Source organism: Impatiens glandulifera, chromosome 2 (genome assembly GCF_907164915.1).
Source record: "Impatiens glandulifera chromosome 2, dImpGla2.1, whole genome shotgun sequence".
Lineage (NCBI taxonomy): Eukaryota > Viridiplantae > Streptophyta > Magnoliopsida > Ericales > Balsaminaceae > Impatiens > Impatiens glandulifera.
The window spans coordinates 51,299,503-51,326,059 of NC_061863.1; the positions used below are offsets into that span (position 1 = coordinate 51,299,503).

General features: G+C 31.0%; 1 protein-coding gene across 1 annotated transcript; it reads left to right on the top strand.

The window, feature by feature from the left end:
- The first annotated feature begins 18,571 nt into the window (after positions 1-18,571).
- LOC124925367 (CBS domain-containing protein CBSX1, chloroplastic-like) lies at positions 18,572-26,474 on the top strand. Its single transcript, XM_047465352.1, has 8 exons — positions 18,572-18,930; positions 23,053-23,140; positions 23,214-23,278; positions 24,060-24,108; positions 25,136-25,188; positions 25,787-25,902; positions 25,996-26,053; positions 26,153-26,474. Exons 1-8 carry the CDS (start codon positions 18,676-18,678, stop codon positions 26,219-26,221), a joined length of 753 nt encoding a protein of 250 aa, XP_047321308.1. The 5' UTR covers positions 18,572-18,675; the 3' UTR covers positions 26,222-26,474.
- Positions 26,475-26,557: the final 83 nt, after the last annotated feature.

Genomic DNA, 26,557 nt, shown 5'->3' on the forward strand with positions numbered 1-26,557 from the left:
AACCCTATAAAGAAATCATTTCATATCTATGGATTACTGTATGTAGCCTGTAATGACATATCAAATCGGAACTGTGTGCAGTATTGTTGTCACATCAAAAAAATTAATAAATATTGTATTTTAATGAAGTTGCAAATTATGTTTTTTTTTCAATTTTTAAGCACATTGCTTCATTTAATTATATGTGAAAAGAAGCGAACATATATTCGTGTGCAGAACTAATTTGAAGCGAATACATATTCGCTTGAATGAATTTTACGGTTGACTTACATGTGAAACACACAACCCCTACATGAGAATACCCTTTACACCTGATGTAACTACAACAACGCTTGTATGTGAAGACCAAAATGATGAACGAATGTGGGAGGAAATTACACGCCGCGAATAAATCTTCGCTACAAACCATTTTCCAATTTCTTTCCGTTAATCACATATAACTTTTATTTATAATCATTACACATCGAATCGGACCAAAACTTACATTTAAAATTATGGCAATGATATGATACTTTATTATTTTTAACAATTTCGTTATTTTATTAATGTTTAATGACATTTGCATGAAAATATAAATAACAAATAAATATTATCATTCGACGTACAAATTTTCATTACAAGTTTGAAAAGCCCCACGAAATTTGAAAACTGATTGGTTAACCGATGTCATCAAAACCGAAACCAACAAAAACTCCCCTTCTTTGGCGATAGTTAAAAAGGAACCTGAAGAATGCATCTCCAGTCTACCACAGCCACTTCAAACCGCCTCGTCATTGGAGACAGTAAAGAATGAACCTGAAGAAGGCATCTCCAGTCTACTAACGCCATTTCACACCGCCTATTCTTTGGAGATAGTAAAGAATGAACCGGAAGAAGGCATCTCCAGTGTACTACCGCCACTTCAAACTGGCTCTTCTCGTCCAAACATGCGAACGACAGAATGGGTTAAAGCATTGGAATTGCCTACAGCTTTGAAAACACCACAATTCAATAAAATGTTTAGGGATGACAAGAAACTAACAAACTTTCAGAAGATTTTTGTGGGTTTCGTATTTGCTGGAGGACTTGATCCAAGGTAATGTTTGCTGCAAATGCTTAATTATTCATAAAAAATAGGAATTGCACACCATCTTGAAAAATGTTTTGCTGTTTTCATGTAGTGAAATGTTATTTATTGCGGAACACCTATGTCTACACGTGACGCGCGGGGACATGCTCACAATGGCTAATGAAACCTGGGTAGACAGTATGATTATTGATGTTTGGTCATACATTTTGCACAACCTTTGTAGGAAAAATGTCAAATCTCGTTACAAGAAGATTTTCTACACAACCGTGCTCACCGTAAGTTGTACTAGCACTGTTATTTATCAATTATGTTATTCTTGTGAGACTAAAGACTGCTGTAAACAGATTTTTCGTGAAGGTGGGATAACTACGCGAGAAAAATTCAATGACAGGTTCTGTCTAGAAGGTCGTGCTTTCCAAATTTCAAAAATGGACCTCTGGGAAGTGGACCTCGTAAGTACATCTCTGGCTGTCATACCTTATAATATCATTTACCACTCAGTTCAAATCTAATCTTTTCTAATTCTATCCACAGTTGTTTTTCCCAATCATTGATGACAGACATTTCTACCTTGTTTGCTATAACTTCATACAAAGGCAATTTCAAGTAATTGATAACCGGGAGTCACCTATGCAATCGCCCTTCGAAAGAAGATATAAGAATGCACAAATCTTGGTATGACACTACAATTAAAATTTAAAACAGTTCAATTTTGGAATTCTAGTAGCACTAAAATACATTACATAATGTTGTTTGTAATGATGTATCAGGATGACTACATTCAACAATATATGAACGACGTAGACCCCGTTCTTGCTAAAAAGTATGGCGGTTTGGAAAAGATATGTCTGAAATTGCCATGGCAGGATTCAAAGAATTACACTGACTGCGGCATTTTTTGCATGAGACACATGGAGACGTATGAAGGTGAGGTGAAGGGGTGGAAAACTGGCTTTGGAGTTAAAAGAAATGTAAGGAACCAAATAAGGACATTGAGGATGGAATACTGTTGGCGTGTCATTGGCTCGGAGCTCAACAAGGCCAGGAGCGAGGTCTACAATTCCTGCCGTAAATGGATAAGTCAATGAATTAGGAACTGTATACATATTGTGTAATTAAATTTTACAAAGAATTTTAGTTCACATGAGTACAATAATGTACTCATAGACAGATGGGGTAATTAAACTATTCCTATAATTGTAATGATTTATTGTTACAATAAAGAATATGTTGTGTAATTTCAATTCTAAAAAATTGTTACTTCACATCCTCACACTTATGAACGTGTATACATGAAGTGTGTTTTTTATGAAATTTGATTTTCAAATACTTGTTCAATTATGTGTTAAATGAATAAATTAAGTGAAATAAACATGAGCCGCATAAATATTCGCTTCAAACACCTTCTCTTCATAAAATATGTATGTGAAGCCTCTAATTTCATGAAAGAAATATGAAGAGAATAAATATTCGCCTCTAATACATATTTTCGATGAAGCGAATACATATTCGCCTCACGTTACTGATAATGTAAAGCCACCATCTCATCCATGAGAAGCGGGATGACTTGTCATGTCACTGCACTTACCACGACATGTAAATACCAGTTTCAACATAAAGATCAATTTCATCAGACAAAGATGGTTAGGTTCAAGCGAAAACATCTTCGCCTCAGTATTATGTTTCATTTTCTCAATTTGCAACTAAAAGGATACTTAATATTAGTTGACTTGGGGCGAATAAATATTCGATTCATATAGGTGTTTGTAATTTTTTAGAAATGAATTAGTGTGGTCATTCATTTGGTATTTCATAAAACTTCGCATGCATACATTCGACCTTATTCTTTGTTTCAAATCCAACGTACATACAATACTATATACATATCAGATTTCACATGAAACTGGAATTCGATAGTTGAGATGACAAAAGAACAGTGAACGGAGTATTGGCGTCCATGCTGAAACTTTCGTCCCATTGTTGAGGAGTTGAGAACTGAGGAGTTGTCGTTGGCATTGCACTTGATGGCTGGAAAGGAAGATCAAATTTATTTAAAAGTATGTTATTATATGAATATTAATAACACAATTATTAGTAAAGAAGGGTAAGTCAGCAATTTCATACCGGAATATGTGATTCACTAGTTATTCTTGTTGATTTTCGTTTTCTTGAGTTCTTCTCCAGTCCACCTTTCCTTCTCTTACCCGACTTTGTTGGCTTCTTAGTTTTCATTCCTTTTGCTTGCACAGGGGCACCCTCGGCCGAACGTGATAAACCGGTTGGTGGAGTTTGCATATTTAAACTCTCCTGCAATTTTTTATCCACAAACGTGCACTGGCTCAGCATGATTTCTTTGACATGATTGTAAGTGTCATCTCTTTCGGCTGCCTTGTTAAATAAATGCATGGACAACCCACACAAATCTCTGTATCTTATGTTATGAAGCTCACTCGGATCAACATTAGTACTGTCCACGATTGGATCAGTTCCAAATATTCCATCTTTGGCTGTTCTTGTCCACCTCTTCAATATCAACGCCGGAGGAATCTTCAACACGTCAATCGTTGTGAAAATCTTTAGGATGTGAGCACACAAAATCCCTCCAAATTCAAATTTACAGCAGCTACACTCGATATTCTTATCGTCATTCTTATGAACTGTAACTGTATGAGAGCATCTCCTAGTGTGGGGTGTTACCTTGTATTTTCTGTGTGTGTCAACATCCTCTAACATTTCAACACCACAATCATGCGACATAAACCATTGTTGTTCAAAGCACTTAAAGACCTCTGGGGTGTAAACTTTGCAGGCATCCTTTAAGATCAAAACTGGATAGTTAAGACTTGGTTGGCTGGTAATTGATTTGAAATCAGCCTTCAACACATCATATCTTCTTTCATCAAGTAGTCTTTCAAAGTGTTTGAAAAATTCTAAAAACTTGTGTTTGTAGGAGCAGTACCTTTTCAACATACTGTTCATACTCTCACTTCTCTGTGTTGTCGTCATATCAGCACAAAACATTTGTCGTCCATACACTAATGCCCACTTTCGCCTGATGCTAAACATGCGTTTCAACCAATCGTTGTTTTCAAGCCCGTAGTTTGTCAACATTTGATTCCAAGCTTCAACAAACTCTATCTCTTCTTCAAAATCATATATACACGAAGAAAAATCCTTAGAAAAATCTCTGAAATTATGGAACACCGAGCTAAGATGTATGGCTGCATTTTGAAATATGTGCCAAATACAGAGACGATGATTTGTTTCGGGCCATTGAGACGCCAAGGCCTTAGCCATGGCCGCGTCTTGATCTGTAAGAATGGTTTTTGGTTTTTTCCCATGCATAGCTTTGGTGAAAGTCTCAAACAACCAATCAAAAGTCATCGCAGTTTCATCGTATAATAGAGCTGCTCCAAAAAGAATTGATTGTTTGTGATGATTGACACCTACAAAAAGCGCAACTGGACGACCTTCATTATTCTTCTTGTATGTGGTGTCAAAACTGACCACGTCTCCGAAGTATGAATAATCGGACCGCATGTTGGAATCACACCAAAAAATATTCGTTATCAAATCGTCCGCATCAAGTTGAAAAGCATTATAAAAACCAGGATCATTGGATTGTTTGTTCTGCAAATACTCTAATACACCCCCTGTTTCCCCAAAATTACACTCTCTGGTTCTTTTCGTGCGCAGGTAATTTTTGTAATCCTCAGGAAGAAAACCTAGATTCTCCCTTCCACCGATTTGTTTAGACATTAGAGCATGTGATGACTTAGGAGGAATTCCCACGTTAGTGGCCATCTCGATATGTAAGCCTGCAACTGCAGAAATATTCCTATGGCATCTATACAGGTGAGTTTTCTTTGGACTTGCAAGAGGATGACTATGATCACTAATAAAATTTACCACTTGGAACTTTCCATTATCTGCACGCTTTATCCTCAATTTCGCTTCACAACAGAACCGAGTCACAGAACGTCTACGTTTCACATAGACATCACGTTTGTCCTTTCCCCGTTCACCCTGTGCACTACAACAAAAAACTCTATCCAGTATTTTACCCTCCTTGTCTACATGTTTTGAACTGCGCCTTATACCAAATCCTATTAGTTTAGCGTATGCTAAGTAGAATACGTAGCCTTCTTCTTCACTCTCAAATTCTCTACCTAAAAGTGGAATTAAGTTGGATTCGATGTCCTCCAAAGGTTGGCCGTTTCCATCGAAATTCAATTGACGACGACAAGTAGCAGATTCGCTGTTCAGTTTGAACAAGTGGAAAATAAAGGTTTGTAGATTATTGGAAAATGAAAACAATATAAGCGAAGAATGCTTCACTTCAACAGTATGAAGATTGTAATATTAGGCGAATATAGTTTCGCTTCATAAGATATTATCTCATAATATAGTAGTGAAGAGATCTTCGCTTACATGTGCACTACAAAAATTGGAGAAGTTAAAAAATGTTACCTTAAATCAATAATATCATTCTCGTCCATATCATTCTCGCTGATACGTATTCCTTCCTGATAATCAAAAAGAACATGACATTTTCATGTAGATGATTCAAAAAACATAGAAAAGGTTGGGAAGAAAAGTAAAGGAGGTATAGATGACATTCAAAAACAAACCATTTTATAATTTAGGAAGACGGATTGATATTATAATGAAGTCTCCGGCGAAGGAGAGGTCGATGGTAGACAATGTAGTATAACTCCGGCGAAGAAATGGTCGTACAGTAGAGAGAGAGAAGAGTACAAAGTTGTCTAGCTTAGCAGCATGGCTTGCTGCATGCAGCATTTAATGAAAAGGTGGCAGGTGTTAGGTGGCGGTGAGGTGACTTGTTAAAAAAATTATTTCATTTTAATAATTAAATGACAAAAATTATTATGAAATTAAATTAATAAATCAATCAATCAATCAGTAAGCGAAGATTTCTTCACATTATTGTTTTGACAATTGTTTTACAAATATTATTTTGACAGTAGTTTTAAAAAATATTAATTATTTATCAAATTTATACTTCAATTTATACAGTGTTTGTTAATGTTTCAAGATTTAGTTAAATATAAGGCTGATGTTTAAAAAAAAAACAATTCGAAGAACAAAAAACATAATTCTGAAATCAAATATGACATTGAATTTTCAAGAATGCAAAATATTCAAATATTAAGTAACAAATTAAACCAACACATGTCTATTACAAAAACAAAGGCTGCAAATCACAAGCAGCAATGGATTCTAGCAAGCTTGTGTGAGGAACACCAAACACATCCAAATATGTCTTCAGAGGATTCTCTGCCTCAAATACCCAAACAAGTTCATTAACATCGTGCCTAGACTTGTCGTATACAACTATAGTTTTGTCGTCCTCGGGCTCGACAAATGGATTCTCCATTTCTTTAGTTGTACCTCCTCCAGCAATTACAAACCCCATAAGATCAAGTTTGTAAGCCGGGATGAATTCCCCTGCAAATATGAAGGTGTAACTGTCGAAGAGTTTGGGCAGCTGAAAGAAAATACAATACATTATTAGTAATGATGGACAATTGAATATCATATGGAGGAGGGAATAAGACAAAACTTACATTGTTCAAATAACGCATTCTGCCAGCTCTTGGATCGCCCACAGTCCCATGATTATCTCGCTGCACCTCGTATGGTTCCTCGTCCACGTAACAATTAAATCTGATTGATGATTTTATCCCTGTATAAAAGCAATAGGTGTTTTTAGTTTCATATATGTGAAAATGAATATGGAGTTAACAGTAAAGGGTTAACAATAACAGAGTCTCACAATCAATGGTAAGGACCCAACTCCCGTTCAATATGCCCTTCAATACTTTGATAGTGCGACCGTATCCACCATTAGAATCGGTGGATGCTATGACGTGGGTAACATCGTCTCGCCACCTCATTGACACCGTGGCACCACATGTGTTAGCATATTGTTGCATCAAGTGCTGTTTAAGAACAATCATAAATATTTCAGTTAAACAGGATGAAAACTTAAACAATATGGAAAAAAAAGGGAGAAATGTAACGAAGAGTACTATCTCTTCACTTCTTAATTGATTTGGGCATAAAATCCAATCTTTGCCAAAGTTTTGGACGGATGCTGAGGCAGCCTGCACGTGCATGAAAAAAACATTGATTTACAGTCAAGGTAACATTTTGAGAGTAAGGTTTCCAAAAGATTAAAGAGACAACAACATCACATAACAGAATCTAGTGTAGTAGTTCCATAATCCTAAATATTAAAAGCTACTAGTCAGGAATACGTACCATTGAGGAGTCGTGAAGATGTGGATTCAGGTTCGGTCGACGGGGAGCCGGTTACGAATCGCCGTGAAAAGGAGGCAGGAAGAGAGAGAGATGAATCGGGCGGAAATGATAATAAAATAATCATATTAGGGGGTATATATATTCATGTAACCGGGGCGAACATGTCTTCTTTCGAAAAGCGACTATTCATTCCATGTAACATGACACAGGGACCAGGGGCGAATAAGTGTTCTCTCGAGAAGCGACTATTCAATCCATTTTACATGGAACATGGTCTAGGCGAACAAATGTTCTTTTCCAGCGAAAAAATTGAAATAAAGAAAAAAAAGTAATGAATTAATTGAAGCAAATATATCTTCGCTCCAGAGAGTCTCGAGGCAAAAAAAATGAAATAAAAAAAAAATAGGAAAAAAAAACTAGCCGGTAATTGAGGCGAAGATTTGTTCGGTTGCTGCATGTCATCTTCAATTAATTGAATTAATATTTAAAAAACGGAAATATAAAATCCATGTAATTTTGGTCTTCACATAAACGGGTAAGTGTTTTTACATGGTATTCAAGCGGTCTTTACATGTGTGGGTAGGGGGGATTTACATGGGGTTTTTATTAAAATTAATTGAAGCAAAGAGATCTTCGCTCCAGAGAGTCTCGAGGCAAAAAAAATGAAATAAAAAAAAATATGAAAAAAAAACTAGCCGGTAATTGAGGCGAAGATTTGTTCGGTTGCTGCATGTCATCTTCAATTAATTGTATTTATATTTAATAAACGGAAATATAAAATCCATGTAATTTTCGTCTTCACATAAACGTGTAAGTGTCTTTACATGGTAGTCAAGCGGTGTTTACATGTGTGGGTAGGGGAGTTTTACATGAGGTTTCAATTAAAATTAATTGAAGCAAATATATCTTCGCTCCAGAGAGTCTCGAGGCAAAAAATAGGAAAATATAACTAGCCGGTAATTGAGGCGAAGATTTGTTCGGTTTCTGCATGTCATCCTCAATTAATTGAATTCATATTTAATAAACGGAAATATAAAATCCATGTCATTTTGGTCTTCACATAAACGGGTAAGTGTCTTTACATGGTAGTCAAGCGGTCTTTACATGTGTGGGTAGGGGGGTTTTACATGGGGTTTTTATTAAAATTAATTGAAGCAAATATATCTTCGCTCCAGAGAGTCTCGAGGCAAAAAAAAATTAAATAAAAAAAGTAAATAAAAAATCCAAGAAAATAAAAGATTGAATTACTTGAAGCGAATATTATATCGCTGCCTGTGTTATTTAATAAATTAAATTAATATTTAATAAACGTAAATATAATATGCATGTCAATTCGGTCATTACATGGACGTGTAAGTGTATTTTCACGAACGGCAGACGGTCTTCTCATGGGTGGGTATGGGGGGTTTACATGAGGGTCATGGCAACGGGCGTGTAGATCAGAGCGAAGATATCTTATCTGGGTATTATCTGAATATTATATTATTTCCTGGCGTTAACGGGCACTTCCGTTAACGGCGTCTTGTGTGAACCCGGGCCTAAACCCGGATTCCGGATTCTCCCTCCCTCCGTCTCCTGCCCAGATTGATTTATTATTAAATTAATAATGCTGCAATCTGATTGGTGCGCCACAGGGGAACACGGCAATCGGTAGCAGAAGATCTGAACTGCGGATTTAGATCCGCCAATCTAGTGGTATAGTATAAAAGAAAATTAAAATTTGACACTTTTTTGTCTCAATATTTTTCTCACTTTTTTTTTTCTTCTTCCATGAAAGACTCTTTGAAGGTTATCACCAATATCGAAGGAGCAAGATAATCATTAATTTGTTTTCTATAAGTAGATCTTATATTACAAATTTATATATGTTTATGATGTCTAGCATTATAGGCTGGCTTTGCATCTTATCTGCAAGCTAAGTGTTCTCATTGATGACTCCTTTTTTTTTTTCAGAATCTTCTCCACCATTAATGTATCCCAAATTATTAGATTGATATGATTAATCTTTCTATTTTATTACACTTGATATGAAAGTAGATTTTGAATGTCATTTATTCTTGTTTTCTTAATTTTAAAATATAAAGGATAGTCGTTTAAATCAGACCTCTATTTCGGTACAACGAAAAGAACTTGGTTTAATTGGTTAGCCTATCAATTTACTCCCTCTCAATGACCTAGTTTTAAGCATTATTAATATATATATTTATTATTTTTAATATTTTTTAAACAAAATATCTTAATATAGTTTATTGTTTATAACTTAATTAAGATGTCCAACAAATATAAATTTTACTTAAATTTTTATTCTTACTTGTATTTGGAAAGAGTATGCAATCAAGAGACCTTGATTATAAATAAAAAAACTAATTAATTTATAATTTTATATTATTTTTAAATTTTAAATTTCCATCTTAGTTTAGAAAGGTTTTGAGTTAGGAGTAAACTTCCTCCAACTTATGCCAAGAAGAATAAATTGTTCCAAAATGGGTAAATTTAACTCAATTTTAATTATAATTAATGATCAAAGTCACTAAACTAGACACGTTTACATTGCTTATAGTTATAAGAGTTACTTTTTGAACTTTGCATTGGTGACCAATCATGACTTTTGGAAAATTCTAATCTAATTATGTTTGGGCTCGGTCCATTAACTTTATCTTAATTAGGATTTAGGAGTTTTGGTTATTATATATACCTACTCAGATTAGCTAAATTGCTAGAAGAGGTTCATTTCAACTTAAATCTTACCAAGAAAACCTTAATTAAGTAGGGATTGTAATATTTTCTATTGAAAATAAAAAAATATAAATTGACTCCCACTAACACTCTCTTGGTGGATATTATATTTAAGGTATATATTTGCTCAAAAGTTAACTTAAGAGTTAAAATTTGACTCAACAAACACATCATCCAATAAATGAATTAGGGTAAGAAACTCATGATGCATCATCCATAACCAATTGTTTTTAACTTTCCACACTATGACGAGGATCATTAAGGACACAAGCTATATGACTTCATCAACGATTCACCATTAGTCGTCGAACGTGGAATCAACATACTTGACCAGGAGATTTATTGGCTCGTAAATGAGGAAATTGAAGTGACGGAAATGTTGGATGTGGATGAGGAGGAACTCATTGTTGAGGTTATAAAAAAACCGAATTGTTAACCATCTATTTTAGTTCTTTTTGTTTCAATTATGTGTGATTAATTAAAGGTAAAAATTAATGTTATCGAAGTAGATGATGCTTTCTTCTTTGCATATTTTTGTTTTTACCTTAGTTTTTGCCTTTGAGCAGTTATTGGAATATTAAAAATATTTTTTCTTTAAAAAATTAAATCAATATTCCAACTGCTGCTATAAGATTCAACATCACCAACCACATAAAAGTTATAAGTATAAAGATGAAATTATGTAATAATTATATTTAAAAAAAATATTTAATTAATCACATTTGTAATTTAAGCGTATAAAAAGCTTACATAATATAACAATTATCTCATTTTTTATTCTAGTTAAAACGCTCAAATTTAAAATGAGATATTATGAAGAATCATTTTAATAACTCCTCGAAAATGAATTTACTAATCAAACAAAATAAAAAATTGTTTAATTATCTTGATTGATCAAATTCATCGATGGAATAAACATAGCAAAAAGCAGGTTTTGCTTTCTTTTGATCTATATCTGTCTCTCTAATTTTTTGAGAAGAGATTCGTTTTTTCCTCACATGGGTAGATTGTCAATTGGCATGTCATGGATTTGGACCTCTTTTGAAATAGGGGTATTTTTAGGGTTTAGAAAAATATATATTATATCACTGTCATTTTATGAATCAAATTACTTTCATTCATTGACTAAAATATAAAAATGTTCTTACTATATTTTTATTTTTAATTTTAAATATAAAAGTTTTTTTTTTTATTTATCTTAAACAAATCTGACCTAACTCACCTCTTATCTAACAAGTTTTTTTTTAACCCACCAAAATCTTACAAAATCTAAGATCAAACAAGCTCCAAGGTGTGTTCCAGATTTATGATAGCATCTTTCATTTGCTTTTTTCTCCCAGTGTACCATATTTCATGTTTTTTTGGGCATCTAATCTTGAAAGACATTTCTATGATTGAACCAAAATTTCTTACATTTTTTTCTTTTCAGATTTCCTAGATACAAGATGCAATGAACATTTTTCTAAAATAATTCAAAAAATGAAAATTTCCTTTTATATCAGTAAACATTTTTCTTCTTCTGTAACATGGGTGATTTTAGAATTGTAAATATTTTGGTCATACCCATTTTGAATATAAATATTGAATATCAGTTTAATATATTTACGCAACTCATTAAGTAGCTAAATATCAAAAGTTAGTGTTTAAGAAACCAAATGTCAAATGCACAATTTCAATTTGAAACATCTTAAACTCAATGGTTATGAATAAATTTCATCAGGGTCGGCTCTAGGGTAAAACAATTATCCTCTCTTCTAGTTTAGCAACAACAAGAGGTGAATATTATCACCCTAAGAATCTGGGTTCGAGCCCGTCAGGCGGCAAGTTCTGCGCCTCGTTAAATGATATTTAAGTGTGTTTACGGGCTAAATACTTAATTCGTTGTCCCATTTTATTTTTACTTTTTACTTTTTTAAGGGTAGGACAACCATTGCAGTCGCTCATGGCCCTCAATTCTTAGGGTCCCAAATTTTAAAAAAAAAATACTTTAGCAATGTTTGAACTAAGACTTCTAAAAACAATTATATTATTTAACCAACTAAACTATTTAGGTTAAATATAATATAAAATTATTATTATTTATAATATAACATAAACTATATCAAGTTTAGGGGAGATTCGAAACCGACCTTAATTGTCATCCTTTTAAGAAAATAACTTTTCATAAACTCTTCTATTATTCTTTTTCAAAATAACCAAATATTAATCATTTAAACTTTTTCATTTTTTAAATACAATTATAATAAAATATTATTTTATTCTTTCTCATTAATCATACTAATTTATTGACTAAAATATCATATATTTTAAAATAAATAAATTATATTTCATCAAAAATTACTTCCCTTCTCAAAATCACCATCAATTAATATTTTTAAACAAACAAAATGTATTTCAATAAACTCAAACCAAATAAACTCATATTAACAATTAATTAACTAAACTTTTGTTTATTCCAAACTATAAATCTTTCTAAAAATACACATTATCACTAATAAGAATCTAAATAAAAAAAGCTAGCTAGGTAGGTACAGTCTGATCAGAAGCTTTGTCCTGAAAATAAAAATGTACAAATTAATAACTATAAATAGGAAAAAGAAATGTGGAAGAGGGTAGGATTGGAAGAAGTACTTTAACATATATCAATAAAAAGGCTAAACATATATAGAATTGAAAAAAGTAGAGAAGAAAACAAATGAGACCTAAAATATCTAATATCTTGATTCTTGATCTGTAACCATCCTTAGTTGGACAGTCAGTACCGATTAGAGACTGTGGCCGACCCTGTACTTGTTTCTTTCAACATGCATGCTGTATCTCATTCAACATGCATGCTGTATCTTAAAGTCTTGTTTGTTTTCTGGTTTAGAGAGGAAAAAAAGTAATTTTTTTGAAATTAATGAAGAAGAAGAATCATTTGGATCTAGCTTCTTCTTTATTGGACTTGCTGCTAGCCAATGGGTTGTAAATAGTCCCTGGATTCAGTAAATCTTTTTACCATAAATGGTAAATAGTTTGTTGTCCCCACCATAAATTCAAGTACTAGACTCAGCTTTATTTTAATTAATTGGGTTGGGGGTAATTTTAAATGCATGCTACTATTTCATTGGAACTCTATATATATATATATATATATATATATATATATATATATATATAGTTGTGCAAAGCTTGATTTGTTGTTGTCATACTATTATATATGTACTATTTCCTTGCAAACAAACAAATATTTTACTGTCTTGTAATTATGAGCTAGTAAATTAAATAAATGGAGCTCTAATTAGTTAGGTAGCTAGCTGCATGTGTGGTAGTGATAAAATGTAAATAGTAACATGGGTCTCTATAAGATTTTTTATTTTATTTTATTCAGTTATTTATAAAACTTTATCTTTAAAAAAATTCAAAATTTGAATAATTTAACAAATTAAAAACTCAAATAACTTATATTTTCATTGAAAAAGATTTTTTTGAAAAAACCCAAAATAAAATCTATAAAAACAATATGGAAGCAGCCTTATATGAAGGCTGACTTGGAGAAATAATTAAAAATTAAGCTATATATAATTAAGTTGTAAAAATAATTGGGTAAAGGGTTAAACATTTATGATATCTCACAACTAAACTTTTTAAAAAGTAACCATGAAAGTATTTATAGTTTGTTACAAATGGATTGGGCCTAGAATATAGAACTTTGAGAGATTGGTTCATAGTTTGGAAACTCATAAAACATATTTTCTAGTTGGTTCCATGTTATCCAGATTGGACATAGTGAAAAAGGAATATTTAAAAGTAGAAAGCCTTTTGTTTGATAGATAATTAATTAGTTATATATCATTGTTTCATTTTCAACAAAAGGGTGCTAACAATGTCACATCTAGCTTAAAATAGAAAAGAAAACATTCACAAACAAGGTAAAATAGTTATGTGGTTCAAGTGAAAATATTAATACCACTTTCATATTATAATAAAATAACACTTGTTTTTATCAAATAAGTATCATCTCAATCTGACATTGAATATTTGATGAATTCTTTTAAGTCTACAATTTTTCATATTATTAAGATACATGTAAAAGTAATACTATTTTTTTCATTAATTCACTATATACATACAAGAGCACAATTATTGTTATATGAAACACAAAAACCATATATACAGATTAATTAAGTCTGAATTGTCATAAGTTAATCAAAGAACTAATAAAGAAAAATGAACTTAACTCACTTCCTGATATCTTAATTAACTATGTTATCAAGTTAGTGTTTTCTCTCGAATTTAACATAAGTTAGACTATTAAAACTAGTAAAATATCCACAAAAATCATAAATATTTGTTAGTAATAAAAAAATGTCTAACACTATCCATCTATCATAAATACCAATCATCAAAATCAAATATCAAAACTGGATTGAACCAAGGTCGTCGACATTATCACCTTCTTATTTATGTTATTATATTTCAGTGTTATTATTATTTTTATTTTTTTAGACAGTGCTCCATTTTGTTAGTAAACTCAACATCCTTAGATATGAAAGGGTAAGCCTGCGAGCCCTCGGTCAGGGAAGTCCACTCTCCATGGCAGCCCATTTATTAAAAATAGTAAAATATTTAGTCAAATTTATTGTAGTGGCACCCCATTTATTAAAAATAGTAAGATATTTAGTCTAATTTATTGTAGTGTTAAACCTAAAATGTTGTAACTCAGGGGTTCAACCTAAAAACTTATAACTATTATTTGATTATGGGTTCAAATTTCATTAAAAATCATTTTTTTTAACTAGAAATTGAGCAACTAAAAATATCATTTTTTTCTAAAGAGACTTGGATAGTCATCTCAAGACTATCAAAGCTTTCCCCACCTTAGAATTTAGAAAAAAAAATATATACGACGAAGTATAAGAGAAATTTGTGTATATTTTTAACACAGATTTATTCTAATATTTTAAATGATTTTAGATATTTATGATATAAATTTAAATAAAAATTAAATATATAAAAAACAATTTCAAACAAAAATAAATTTATAAGATCATCTTCAACCTAAAAACTCATTTTCAAACTCAAAATACAGTAAATATTACATTAAATAATAATTCATCTCTAACCCAAAAATTCATTTTAAACTCAAAAAAAATTAATTAAAATAATAATTTATATATCAACTTTTTTATATTTTCAATAGTATTTATATATTTATTAACTTTACAAATTCAACTCTAATATTTTTTTAATAACTTGTAAAGAAGTGGTGCTAATTTAATAGATTATTAATCTTATTTTAATTATTTCTTGTTATTTTTTATTATTTATTTTGTATTTTTAATTGTAGAAAATGTAATTTTTATTTTTAAGTATTTAATTTAGTAATTTGAATATTTTTTATTTTTTTTACTTGTAATGGATTATTATTTTTTATTTTTCATATCTTTGTGTTTTATTTCAATAAAATTGTTTAGTTTTTATTTATTTATTAATGTTGTTCATGGTAATAATTTTATAATATGTAAAACGTATATGATAAAAATAAAAAATTGAACATATAAAAAACTAATATATATATATATATATGCAAAGTTATTGTAGCAGCTTATTACGCATAAGCCCATAAGCGGCTTATTAACGCCCCGAATCAAACAAGGCCTATATAGGCCTTGTTTGATTCGATGTTAATAAGCCGCGTATGAGCGTCTGCGTAATAAGCTGTTACAGTAACTTTGCGTAATAAGTTCACGCAAAAAATTACAATCAAACACACTTTTGTTTTTAAACTCAAATTTCTCTCTACCTCCCTCCTCAGCGTTTAAAATTATAATATCATCGTTTAAGATTATAATCGCAACGTTTTTCTCTCTCATCATTTTTAAATATTTTTTTATTCATTCTCTTTCATATATTTCATTTATTTTTAATCATTTTATTCATTCTCTCTTATTTATTCCATATATTTATAATATTTTTATATAAAATTATTATAATAAAAAATATATATTTAAATTTTTATTTATTATTTATAATATATGTATTTTAATATATAAAATAATTAAGCAAAATATAAAATATAAATACACTTTGATATTTTTTATTTATAATTATAATTTTAGAAATCAAACTAACTTTAATTAACTATATTTAAAATACTAATTACAACTAACTTTAATTAACTATATCTAAAATACTGATTACAATTAAGATAAATTCCGAAATGAATGATAATACTAAAATTGTGAGTGAGCACAAAAATAAATTAACAATTGAAAGATTGGATCGTAGAGGGAAATGTGAAAATGTGAAAAAGATATTATTAAATATTATTAAATACTTTTATATATATCTATATATATTTTATAGCATATTTATATTAAATATATTTAAAATTATATATTTATAAAAATTAATATATTCATATTATTTATTTTAAAATATATTATTTTTTAATTTAAGTCATTTATTAATAATTAAAATTATATATTAACAATAAAATTATAAAAAATAATATATTAATATAATTTATTTTCAAATATATAATATTTTTTAATTTAAATCATTTATTAATATTTAAAATTAAATTAATAAATATATATAACATTATATTTATATATATTATTAATTATTTAATAATATTAATTATTAAATAATATATTATAACTATTAAAAATAAATAAGCTGATCGTATAAGCTATATGAAACATAGGCAAACTTAACGATTAAATAAATTAAGATAATATGAAACTTAAGAATAAACTGAATTAAACTAGCTCATATATATATATATATATATGATAAGTTAGAAAATCAAATATGAGTTTATAGGAGAGATAAAATAGTGGAAGCTGAAGTTGAGTTGGGTTTGAAATTTCATTTTCAAATTAAATCAAACCTTAATTTATCTTTAATTCAAAAATTCATTTTCAAGCTTAAAAAATATTATCAAAATATTCTTTTTTTACATCAAATTTTTAACTTTTTAATAATTCTTATACATTTATCAATTTTACAAATTTGACTTCAATATTTTTTGAACTCACACTAATAAAATTAATTATAAATGAATAATTTATAAAAAAAATTAAAAGTACCACAATAATCCAATTTATCAGTATTTTCTTTATTTTCCTTCCTACTCTCTTTTTTTTATTTAATTTTAGATTTTAAAGACTATCAATATATTTTATTTTATATTTTTTTTCTTTCTTAATTATTCTCTCTCATTAATTATATATATATATTTATTTATTAATAATTTATATATATTTAAATATAATTACCTTATATATATTATATTAGTTTTCATCATAAATTTTAAATAAATACATTTTATTTTTTATTATACATTTTTTCTCCCATATATATATATATAATATTTTCTTTATTAACATAATTTTTTTTTATTAATATAAAAATTAACTAATTGATAAAAAAAATTAAATACAAAATATATATATATATATATATATATATTCATACACAAAATAATAAAATTATTTCAACAATTTCAAGTGGTCTAGCGATTAAAGTGTTCATATTTCATGCTTAAGACCAGAGTTTAAACAAATGATACGATACATCTGAAAGTGCGAGGTCAGAATTATTGGTTGGTTTGACGAGTATTTGAAAGTGTGAGGTCAGATTGTTTATAAGATCAGAATTATTAGTTGATTTGACGAGCATTTGTAAGTGTAAGGTCACTAGATGAATGTCGGGTGGTGGGTGTGGTTTGTCGAGTATTTGAAAGTGTGAGGTCGGGTTGTTTGTGAGGTCAGAATTATTGGTTGATTTGACGAACATTTGAAAGTGTGAGGTCACGAGATGGATGTCGGGTGGTGGGTGGTTTGTCGAGTGTGATGTCATAATTAGTTGTTGGTTTGACGATCATTTGAAAGTGTGAAGCTATGAGATGAATGTCGGGCGGTGGGTAATTTGTCGAGTGCAAGCTCAAAATTAGTGGTTGGTTTGACGAACATTTGAAAATGTGAGGTCACGGGATGAAGGTCAAGTGGGTGGTGGGTGATTTGTCGAGTGTGAGGTCGGAATTAAGATCGGTGGTTGAGTTTGACGAGAGATAAGAGACGTGTCATTGATTGCGGTCGACTAAGGTTGATGGGTAATTTCCCGAAGACATAAAAAATGTATATGAAAAAGTGTGAGTTACAAGATTATAGTCAATTAAATGGTTGTGTGGGAATAAAATATATGTTAACATTAATTTTAAAATTAAACTTATTTTTTACAAATTAAAATCAATTTTAAATTAATTAGATTTGAATAATATTAATTTTATCTAAAATATTTATATATAAATAATATTTTAAATATATATTAAATGCTGAAATTTTAAAATTTAAATTTTTTTTTATTAATTTTGTTTATTATTATACATTTATGATATTTAAAAAATATTAATAAAATATTTAAGTTGAAATTAAAAAAATAAACATATAAATAATTTATTATTAATAATAATATGAAACAAGGGGCGGTTAGTCTTGGGGTGTGTGAACTGTGGATGAATCTCCATCTCCGCCATCAAAATCGATCGCTATCTGCTCTGCAACTTCTTCTTCGTCCTTCTCTCTACACCTTCTAAAATGGCTACCTCACTTTCTCCGCCTGAATCCTTAGCCCTATCTATCCTAAGCTCTCCATCTTCTTCTTCTTCTTCATCGCCCGCTTCAGTTTCTTCTTTCTCCTCCTTCGCCGCTTTCCCTTATCGCATGCATTCCCTTCCCCTCCACAACCATAGATTACTCCCTTCCCGTTGGTTCCATCCCACACTTGGCCGTGGTGGATACCTAGTACTCACGGCATCAGCTGGACTCCCTCTAACCCCCAATTCCGTGCTGGTCAGTCAATTTTTCCAATTTCTGATTTCCTTTGTTACTTCTTTTCTATACTTAATTCTTGTTTTTGTTGTTTCGAAGACTGAATGTTCAATACTGTTTGTTATGTTATGCAATTCATATCTTGATCAATTCATTAACTATTTCACAATTTCATATCAAATTTGCATTTTTAGTTTTCACAAATAATATCTTACATTTCTGTAGAATTATCCTAAACCCATTAAGGATATGTAGAAATGGTAGAACTTTAATTGTCTATTAATTTTAGAAATGCTAATTTACTTTAATTGAGAAAATTATAATAAATTATTGTGATATTTTAGGCTTGATGGAGAAAAATTAATTCCTACAATTTTATAAATAAGTAATCTATCATGAGAATAGCATATCAAAAACATATATTTTTCTATCCATTCAAAATATTTCACATGATATCCTAGAAGACCTTCTGTTCTTGAGGATGTCTATCTCTATTGCTGGAGCTCTAATAGTCCTACCAATTTTATTGTTGATAATATTTTTATCCTTACATAAACCAAACATAAACTCTTCCTTGATGCCTCAACAGTTGCCTCTATATTTTATAGATTATAGAGCAAAGTATTGAATAGAAAAAGTAATATTGTTCTTCAAGAGAAGAAAAAACAATTAATAAGAGTTTTATTATTCTTTTTGAGCATAATTGTTTGCTAGAAACTGTGATTTTCTTGTTTGATTAAATCTAGTGAAGTCTATCAACCATAAACATACTCTAATGTCTTCTCAAAAGAAACTCGACGTCATCATCTCACTCTCCGACATTCGAACATTATCACCATCAAGATCATGTCACCCTAGACATTGATGTTGACGCAGACCTCACCTACTACACGGAATTGTCAATCTTCGTCTCTTTTTTATTTACAAGTTTTTGGTTGCAATGACATGTTAATATTCAGAAAAGGATATGTTTTGGGTCCTAGAGTTTGTCTGAACTTTTAGTATTTATTTTAATTCGGTTGTTAAAAAAATTGGAGAGCTGTAAAAAAATGATAAAGAAAAAAACTATAAAAAAAATCATTCTCTGGGCCTCCACAAAGTATTTCTTCAAAACCACTCATTTAGTTTTGGCATCACCGGACATTGTGTCGCACTGTTGCAATATTTCAGTCCCGACTACGTCAATCTAGTGGGAGCCGCCCTGCATACAACTCCACGACGTTTCTTTGTAAGAGTCTTGACATCAACCATCTGTTGTCAATTCTTCTCAAAGCCACTCATTTTTTAGTTGAATCAAGTACTTCCCATCATCTTCATTTGGGATAAATCAAGTCAATCAATGGTCTCCTTGGTTTGAATAATATATTGCATGGTTTGAGTAGAGTGTAGAAATAGTCAAACTAAGTTTGTTTTATTCTATTCTCTTATTTATTTCTACATCGTTAAATATTTTAGGAATTCTAATTTATATTATTTGAGGAAATTATAATATTTTGATTCATTTGATTGAGAAAAATGAAATCCCGCAATTATATAAATAGGTATTACCTATCATGAAAATAATATATCAAAAACATTTCTTTCAATCCACCCAAAAATTCCACAACATAAATTGGAACTATAGAGGAGTACACACTTTTCTAAATTACCGTTTTCAGGTTTTAAGTGTTGGTTAAGATTACCAACAAGTTGGTGTGGCTGGACATGCAAACACATGATACAACTATTTTTTTTTCCATTTTATATTCCCAAGGTTATTTACTTTAGAAACTGAAAGTCTAGTTACTTTTTTTTTGCTGGGTAGAACCTCCAATATTTAAGTTTAGATTCTGATATGTTGGAAAATTGCTTCCAACAGTTATAGTAAACAAAGCTTGAGAGGAAATAAGAGCTGTCTGACATAGGAATTCAAGCAACAAACCTAAGTCTTGGATACTGTAGTAGCTCATTGGCAGTGTATGAAGGTTGGAAAGTCTAAGGTGTAATATGCAGCTGGCTATTTGGATATGCTGTATCTGAAACATTTAGTTGCTATTGTTACTAATGGTAAATTCTTTCATTTTCCTAATGCGGATGATACTCGTTTGAGAGAATTTTGCATCTGAAACTACAAGAAAAGTGATGCGTGAGTGTAACCAAACCCCTAAGAAGAAACCTCTCCAAAGTCGTCTATATTTATTTAATTAGTTTTTTTGGTCAACTTTTATTTGAGAAGTGGTGTGAACACAAAGTATGTTCACAGGTTACAAGAAAATAAGAAGCAAGAACTAAAAGGAACAATATTTTAGAGAAGAGTGAATTCCCAAAGGATCTATGCCATCAATCTGTTTTTTTATCACGAAAAACCCTAAAGAAAAGAACATACAGAATTAAGGAGAGATGGAGGGAGTGGTGGAGAACTGGATTTTTCATTCATTACAACATCCTAATCCATGTAGTTATATGCCCTTGACATTCATTATTTATAAGATTGTCATCTACTTTATTTACTAATTTACCACTAACCCTTTCCTTTCCTACTATTCAATTCCAATTTCCAAACAATGTTTTTCCCATTTTGATATCCTTGTCCTCATGGATTGTCCGAAGGTGGAAAGTCACATGTCCTTTTATCTTTGCTCCTATCATAGACAAAAAATGGTAGAGTTCTTGTCATTGAATTCTTCTTATTTTGTCAGTAATATATATGGAAGACATGTATGTACAATAAATTGACTCCATTATGCATATCTTGGTATGGAATGAATTGGATAATATTGCATAATGCAACTTGTCCATTAAATCCTTCAAGTTTTCCTCTGCCGTTGGCATCCAAAATTTATGTTTCTGTAAATTCAACTCCAATACCAACTATGAGAATTGACAATGGAAGTTTGATAGCATCTTTACTTTTCTGTATACCTGTTTTTACAACATCTCAGCAACAGTCAAGTTGAAACAATGATCTACTGAGTGCCATCAATTGGCGGTGCTCCAAAACCCTCCATGCAAGAAGACATGCTATGGATCATAAAGTTGTAATATCTCCCTTACATAAAAAAAATGTTCTCTTATTTTCATTTGGTTGCCTTGAAGGACCAATATAATATAAAGTAACGAATCAAGAACGCTTGTATTCCCATTGGAAGCTATGAAATCAATTTCAACCTTAAAGTTCAGCTGAAGTCCACCAGCCTCTTAACACCTTATTTTGATATGCCTTACAAGTTACAACAGATGGCAAGAGTATGTGAGGCATTCCTATCAAGAAGCTGTTGTTGATCACATAAACAGGATGAAGATCAGTAATATTTTCCAATTTACTATTTTCTTTCCAATGGAAGGTCATTGTACATATTATAGACAATCAGCTGATAAAGGCTAAGAAACCCACTAAGGTAGCTTTGCCTAAGAGACCAAAGGTCTCATAAGAACGCCCTAAATTGAAGTGGGGGGGCCATGACTATGAGGGGTCTTGCTAGCTTTCTAGAATCCAGAAAAAGAAGTTGATAAAGGTTAAGAGCCTTTGTGAAGGAAAGAAAGAATTAGATGGAACCTTTTTCAGTTGTAACCTGTATTACCATAAGCTATATGGGAACCTAACATCTCATAATTAAGAGTTATATCTTTATATCAATAATTTAGTTTTGGGAACCGATACTTGTTTGTTATGGATCCATTAGTACTGTTGTGGGTAACCTCTGTAAACGGAAGGGTGATAAAAGCCACAAGATATAAGTGTTTCTATTTATCTCCGTCTCAGAGGTTTGATTTTACTTTTCTTCATGGAATTAATTGATGGGTACGTTGGATTTGCTTGATGTGGGAAGTAATTCTTGGAGATACGGTTTCATGAAGACTTGATAGACCACTGCTGTGCTCATTAATCATTACAACATAATTTTATACCAAATATGAAACATGTAGCCTCATTGTTGTGATTAATTCAACAATTAGGACTTTTGAGAATTGGTTCTCATTAATCATTACAACCATTGCTATACCTTTTTATAAATACCATCAACTGCTTCTCTGTCTTTACTACTTGTTCTGTTGTAGCCAGATATGACTTTCTCAAAAAGTAAAGATCTTATTGAAGCATTCTCTCTGTTCCGTTGCATGCTATTTACTTTCCTCCTTATCTTAGGCTTGATTCTTCTACAGCCAAAAGAGGAGGTCTACACTGTGGGTGACTTCATGACAGTAAGAGAGGACTTACATGTAGTCAAACCTACAACAACTGTGGATGAAGGTATACAAATTCTTTGGGTTTATTCCTGGTAATTTTGTAGCATCTTTTTATGACAATTTGTCTTTGTATACAGCACTAGAAATGCTTGTTGAGAACAGGATTACTGGGTTTCCTGTGATTGACGATGACTGGAAACTGGTAAAGTATATTCTTATTCAGAGCACTACTCTACTAAATCTATACCCGATATTGATTTTGCCCATTATGGGATCTTGGTTTCTTAGATCTTAATGGATTTGGTTCTGTTATTTTTAAAGTTAGGAACAAAAATGGATATTCGTCATTTTAGCATCACATGGTCACCTTTGAATCATAAATTTTATATTAGTAAAGAACAATTGTGTATGCATATGTGTGTGTGTGTTTTACTTCAGTGGTACTCTGGAATCTAGTAAATTACATTCAGCTGTTACCTATTTGAGAACTGAAGGATGGGGATGAAGCAATGGCTAACAAATTAGATTTCAGTGGGACTGTTTATGCTGATAGTTTATAGCTGATTACACAAGTATAAATAGATGGGAAATGATAGATAAAATTGAAGAAGCAAATCAGGCGTCCAAGTCAGAATATTTGTAGAGGTTTTGGTCATTATTTTTAATAAAGATTACCAACTAGATGAAGGTGAATTTTTCGTAGTTTTTTGGTCTGTCCACACATATTCTGTAAGTGTAAAGATGATTTTTTACACGGTAAATATGTGGTATTGCTGGGAAACAATGTCTGTATACGGTGTTTTCAGCTAATCAAGTCGTACAATTGAAGTATTTAACTTACTATTTCCTGAATTAGAAATGATATCAGAAGACAGCAAATTAGTTATTTGCATCAGTCCTGGACTTTTCTTACATGAGCTTGTGGTATACGGAGAATCATGAGATTTGAGACTGACAGTTGAGACATTCCTCTCTTGCTGCAGGTTGGTCTAGTTTCAGATTATGATTTATTGGCATTGGATTCCATATCAGGTACATTTAATTACGAGATAGATCATTTTAGATAATTATTTTTCACAGAACCCTATGTCAGTAGTGCTCTAAATCATGAGTCGTTTTATGCTCTGCTACTAGTTGCTATAGCTTAATTGATTTTTTGAGATTCCAACCATTTTGGCTCAGGATTGAAGTGTTCGGGTAGAACATATTTGCATGAGTCTCATGTTGCCTCTCTCTGTTTGACAAGCAGGGCATATTGCATCTTTCTGTTTGAATAGCATGACATATTGAGCCTAGTCACAATCATGTTCCTTTTGAAAAATCGCCAAAGTTAAAAATTGAAAGCGATTCTAGATTATCTTTTGCATCATGGTCTGGATTATAGTGTGATTTTGTTGCTTAATTTGGTATACAAATTAATTTCTTGATCATGATCCAGATTATAGTGTATTTTTTGCTTAATTTGATATTTTTTTTTTTCCAATCATGATCATATTATTTTCTTGATTATTTTTTGTTTTGACAAACACAACTTGAATTTTCCGGATCATGATGAACATGAAAAAAAGGGAGTGTAGCCTATTCAAATTAAGTTGTGGCCATGGCATAACTAGCAGGTGTGAGATACATGCAGTTTTAATGAGGTCTTGTAAACACATTTAGGGTCTCATTAATCCTCTTGAGAGTACTCCTATGCCTGTACTCCAAAAGTTCTGAACCCAAAGCCAGAAGGCAAAACAACAGGAAAATTAAATAAGGATTCGATTCATCCATAATTTATTGTGCTATTATGCTTCCTGGTTAAGGACAAGTAACTCGAATGGTTAAATTTGAGTCTTTCCTTGTATATTTGGCTATTCAACAAAGAGGTCCGCCTTTACCAGCAACTTTACTAGACTTCATGATTGTATCTTTCATGGTTCATTTCTTTTATTTCCTTTCTGTTAAATGTATCAGTATTCCCTTAAGGATGTTTCCTAACTCTTTGGTCTTTGCTTCTTCATTGTAACCTGAGATCACTATACATACATTCTAAATGTTGTTCTGCATTTGTTTCAAGGTGGTGGAGTGACTGATACAGATATCTTCCCAGAAGTTGATAGCACTTGGAAAGTATGTGACAACATATACGCTAAGAAATAATACTTCGTTTGATGGAAACAAAGTTTTTGGCTCAAGTTTGTTTGTCTCTTGTCTAGAATGTATATCCTTTTTCCCTTTTTTCTCGCAAGTTCAAAACTCTTACCACTTAAGATACCATCGGTTTCTCCATAGTTCTAACGATAGTGACTTTCACCATAAACTTGAGAAACAATAGCAAGTTTCTTTTTATTCCTACCTATTAAATTAGGGTCTTGATTGATCTGGGTTATTTGAGATTAATCTTAAATACCCAATAACCATTTCTTTCATCATTCAAATCATCATCCAAAATATCTTAAATTCTTTTAAATATATTTAATATGATAGTAATAGAACCCCAAATAACCCGGTTATTGGAATTGCACCACAAACAAGGTTATATTATTCATAAAAATTTAGGTTAGCAATCTGGATTTTCATGGATTTTGTTACTTGGATCCTTGAATTGGTATTTTGATCTTTAACTGCTCCCCTCCCCTCCCCTGAGAAAGACTTGTTGGAAACAGCAGGTAGCCTTCTTCTACTTTTTTCCACGAATAACCTAATCAAGCTTAGGCATCTTGTGCAGACATTTAATGAAGTACAGAAATTGCTCAGTAAAACCAATGGGAAATTGGTCGGAGATCTGATGACACCAGCACCAATTGTTGTTCGGGATTCCACCAATTTGGAGGATGCTGCAAGGTCATCATATATTCCCCAAATCTCTTTTTTTTTTTTTTTGTATTGTTCTGAATATATCTAGTACGATTAAAATAATGTGATTTTTTATTGCAGTATACTGCTTGAAACAAATTATCGCAGATTACCAGTTGTGGATGGTGATGGAAAATTGGTATATTAATAGACTTCCTTCAGAATTTGCAAAAACTCTTTAATCTCCCTTCTTAGAGATGAATTGTTTAAACTTTTGTGACTTCCCATGATGAATTAGGTTGGCATAATCACACGAGGTAATGTGGTTGCAGCTGCGCTCCAGTTAAAACGCATTGTGGAAGGTTAACCATGATATTTATCTCGACAACCATCAATTTTAGCTTGAGCTTGGGCATGAAAATCGCCAAGTCCTTAAAATTGTAAGTCTTGTGTTCTAAAGTTTGTTGTTTAGGTGCTCATATGTAATATGTTAGATTGATTCACTTTGACATCATTAATTAACACCGAATTATAGAACAATTTTCTTTCTTTTATTATTCACCCCATATTATATAGCAATGGGATTCGAATAATTTTGATTAAAAGGGTCCATTTTAAGTAATCATTCTGTTGGTTCAAATTCTCAGTTTTTTCATTTTGAAACACCATTTATGCCAGATTTCTAAATGATTTGGTCATCCAG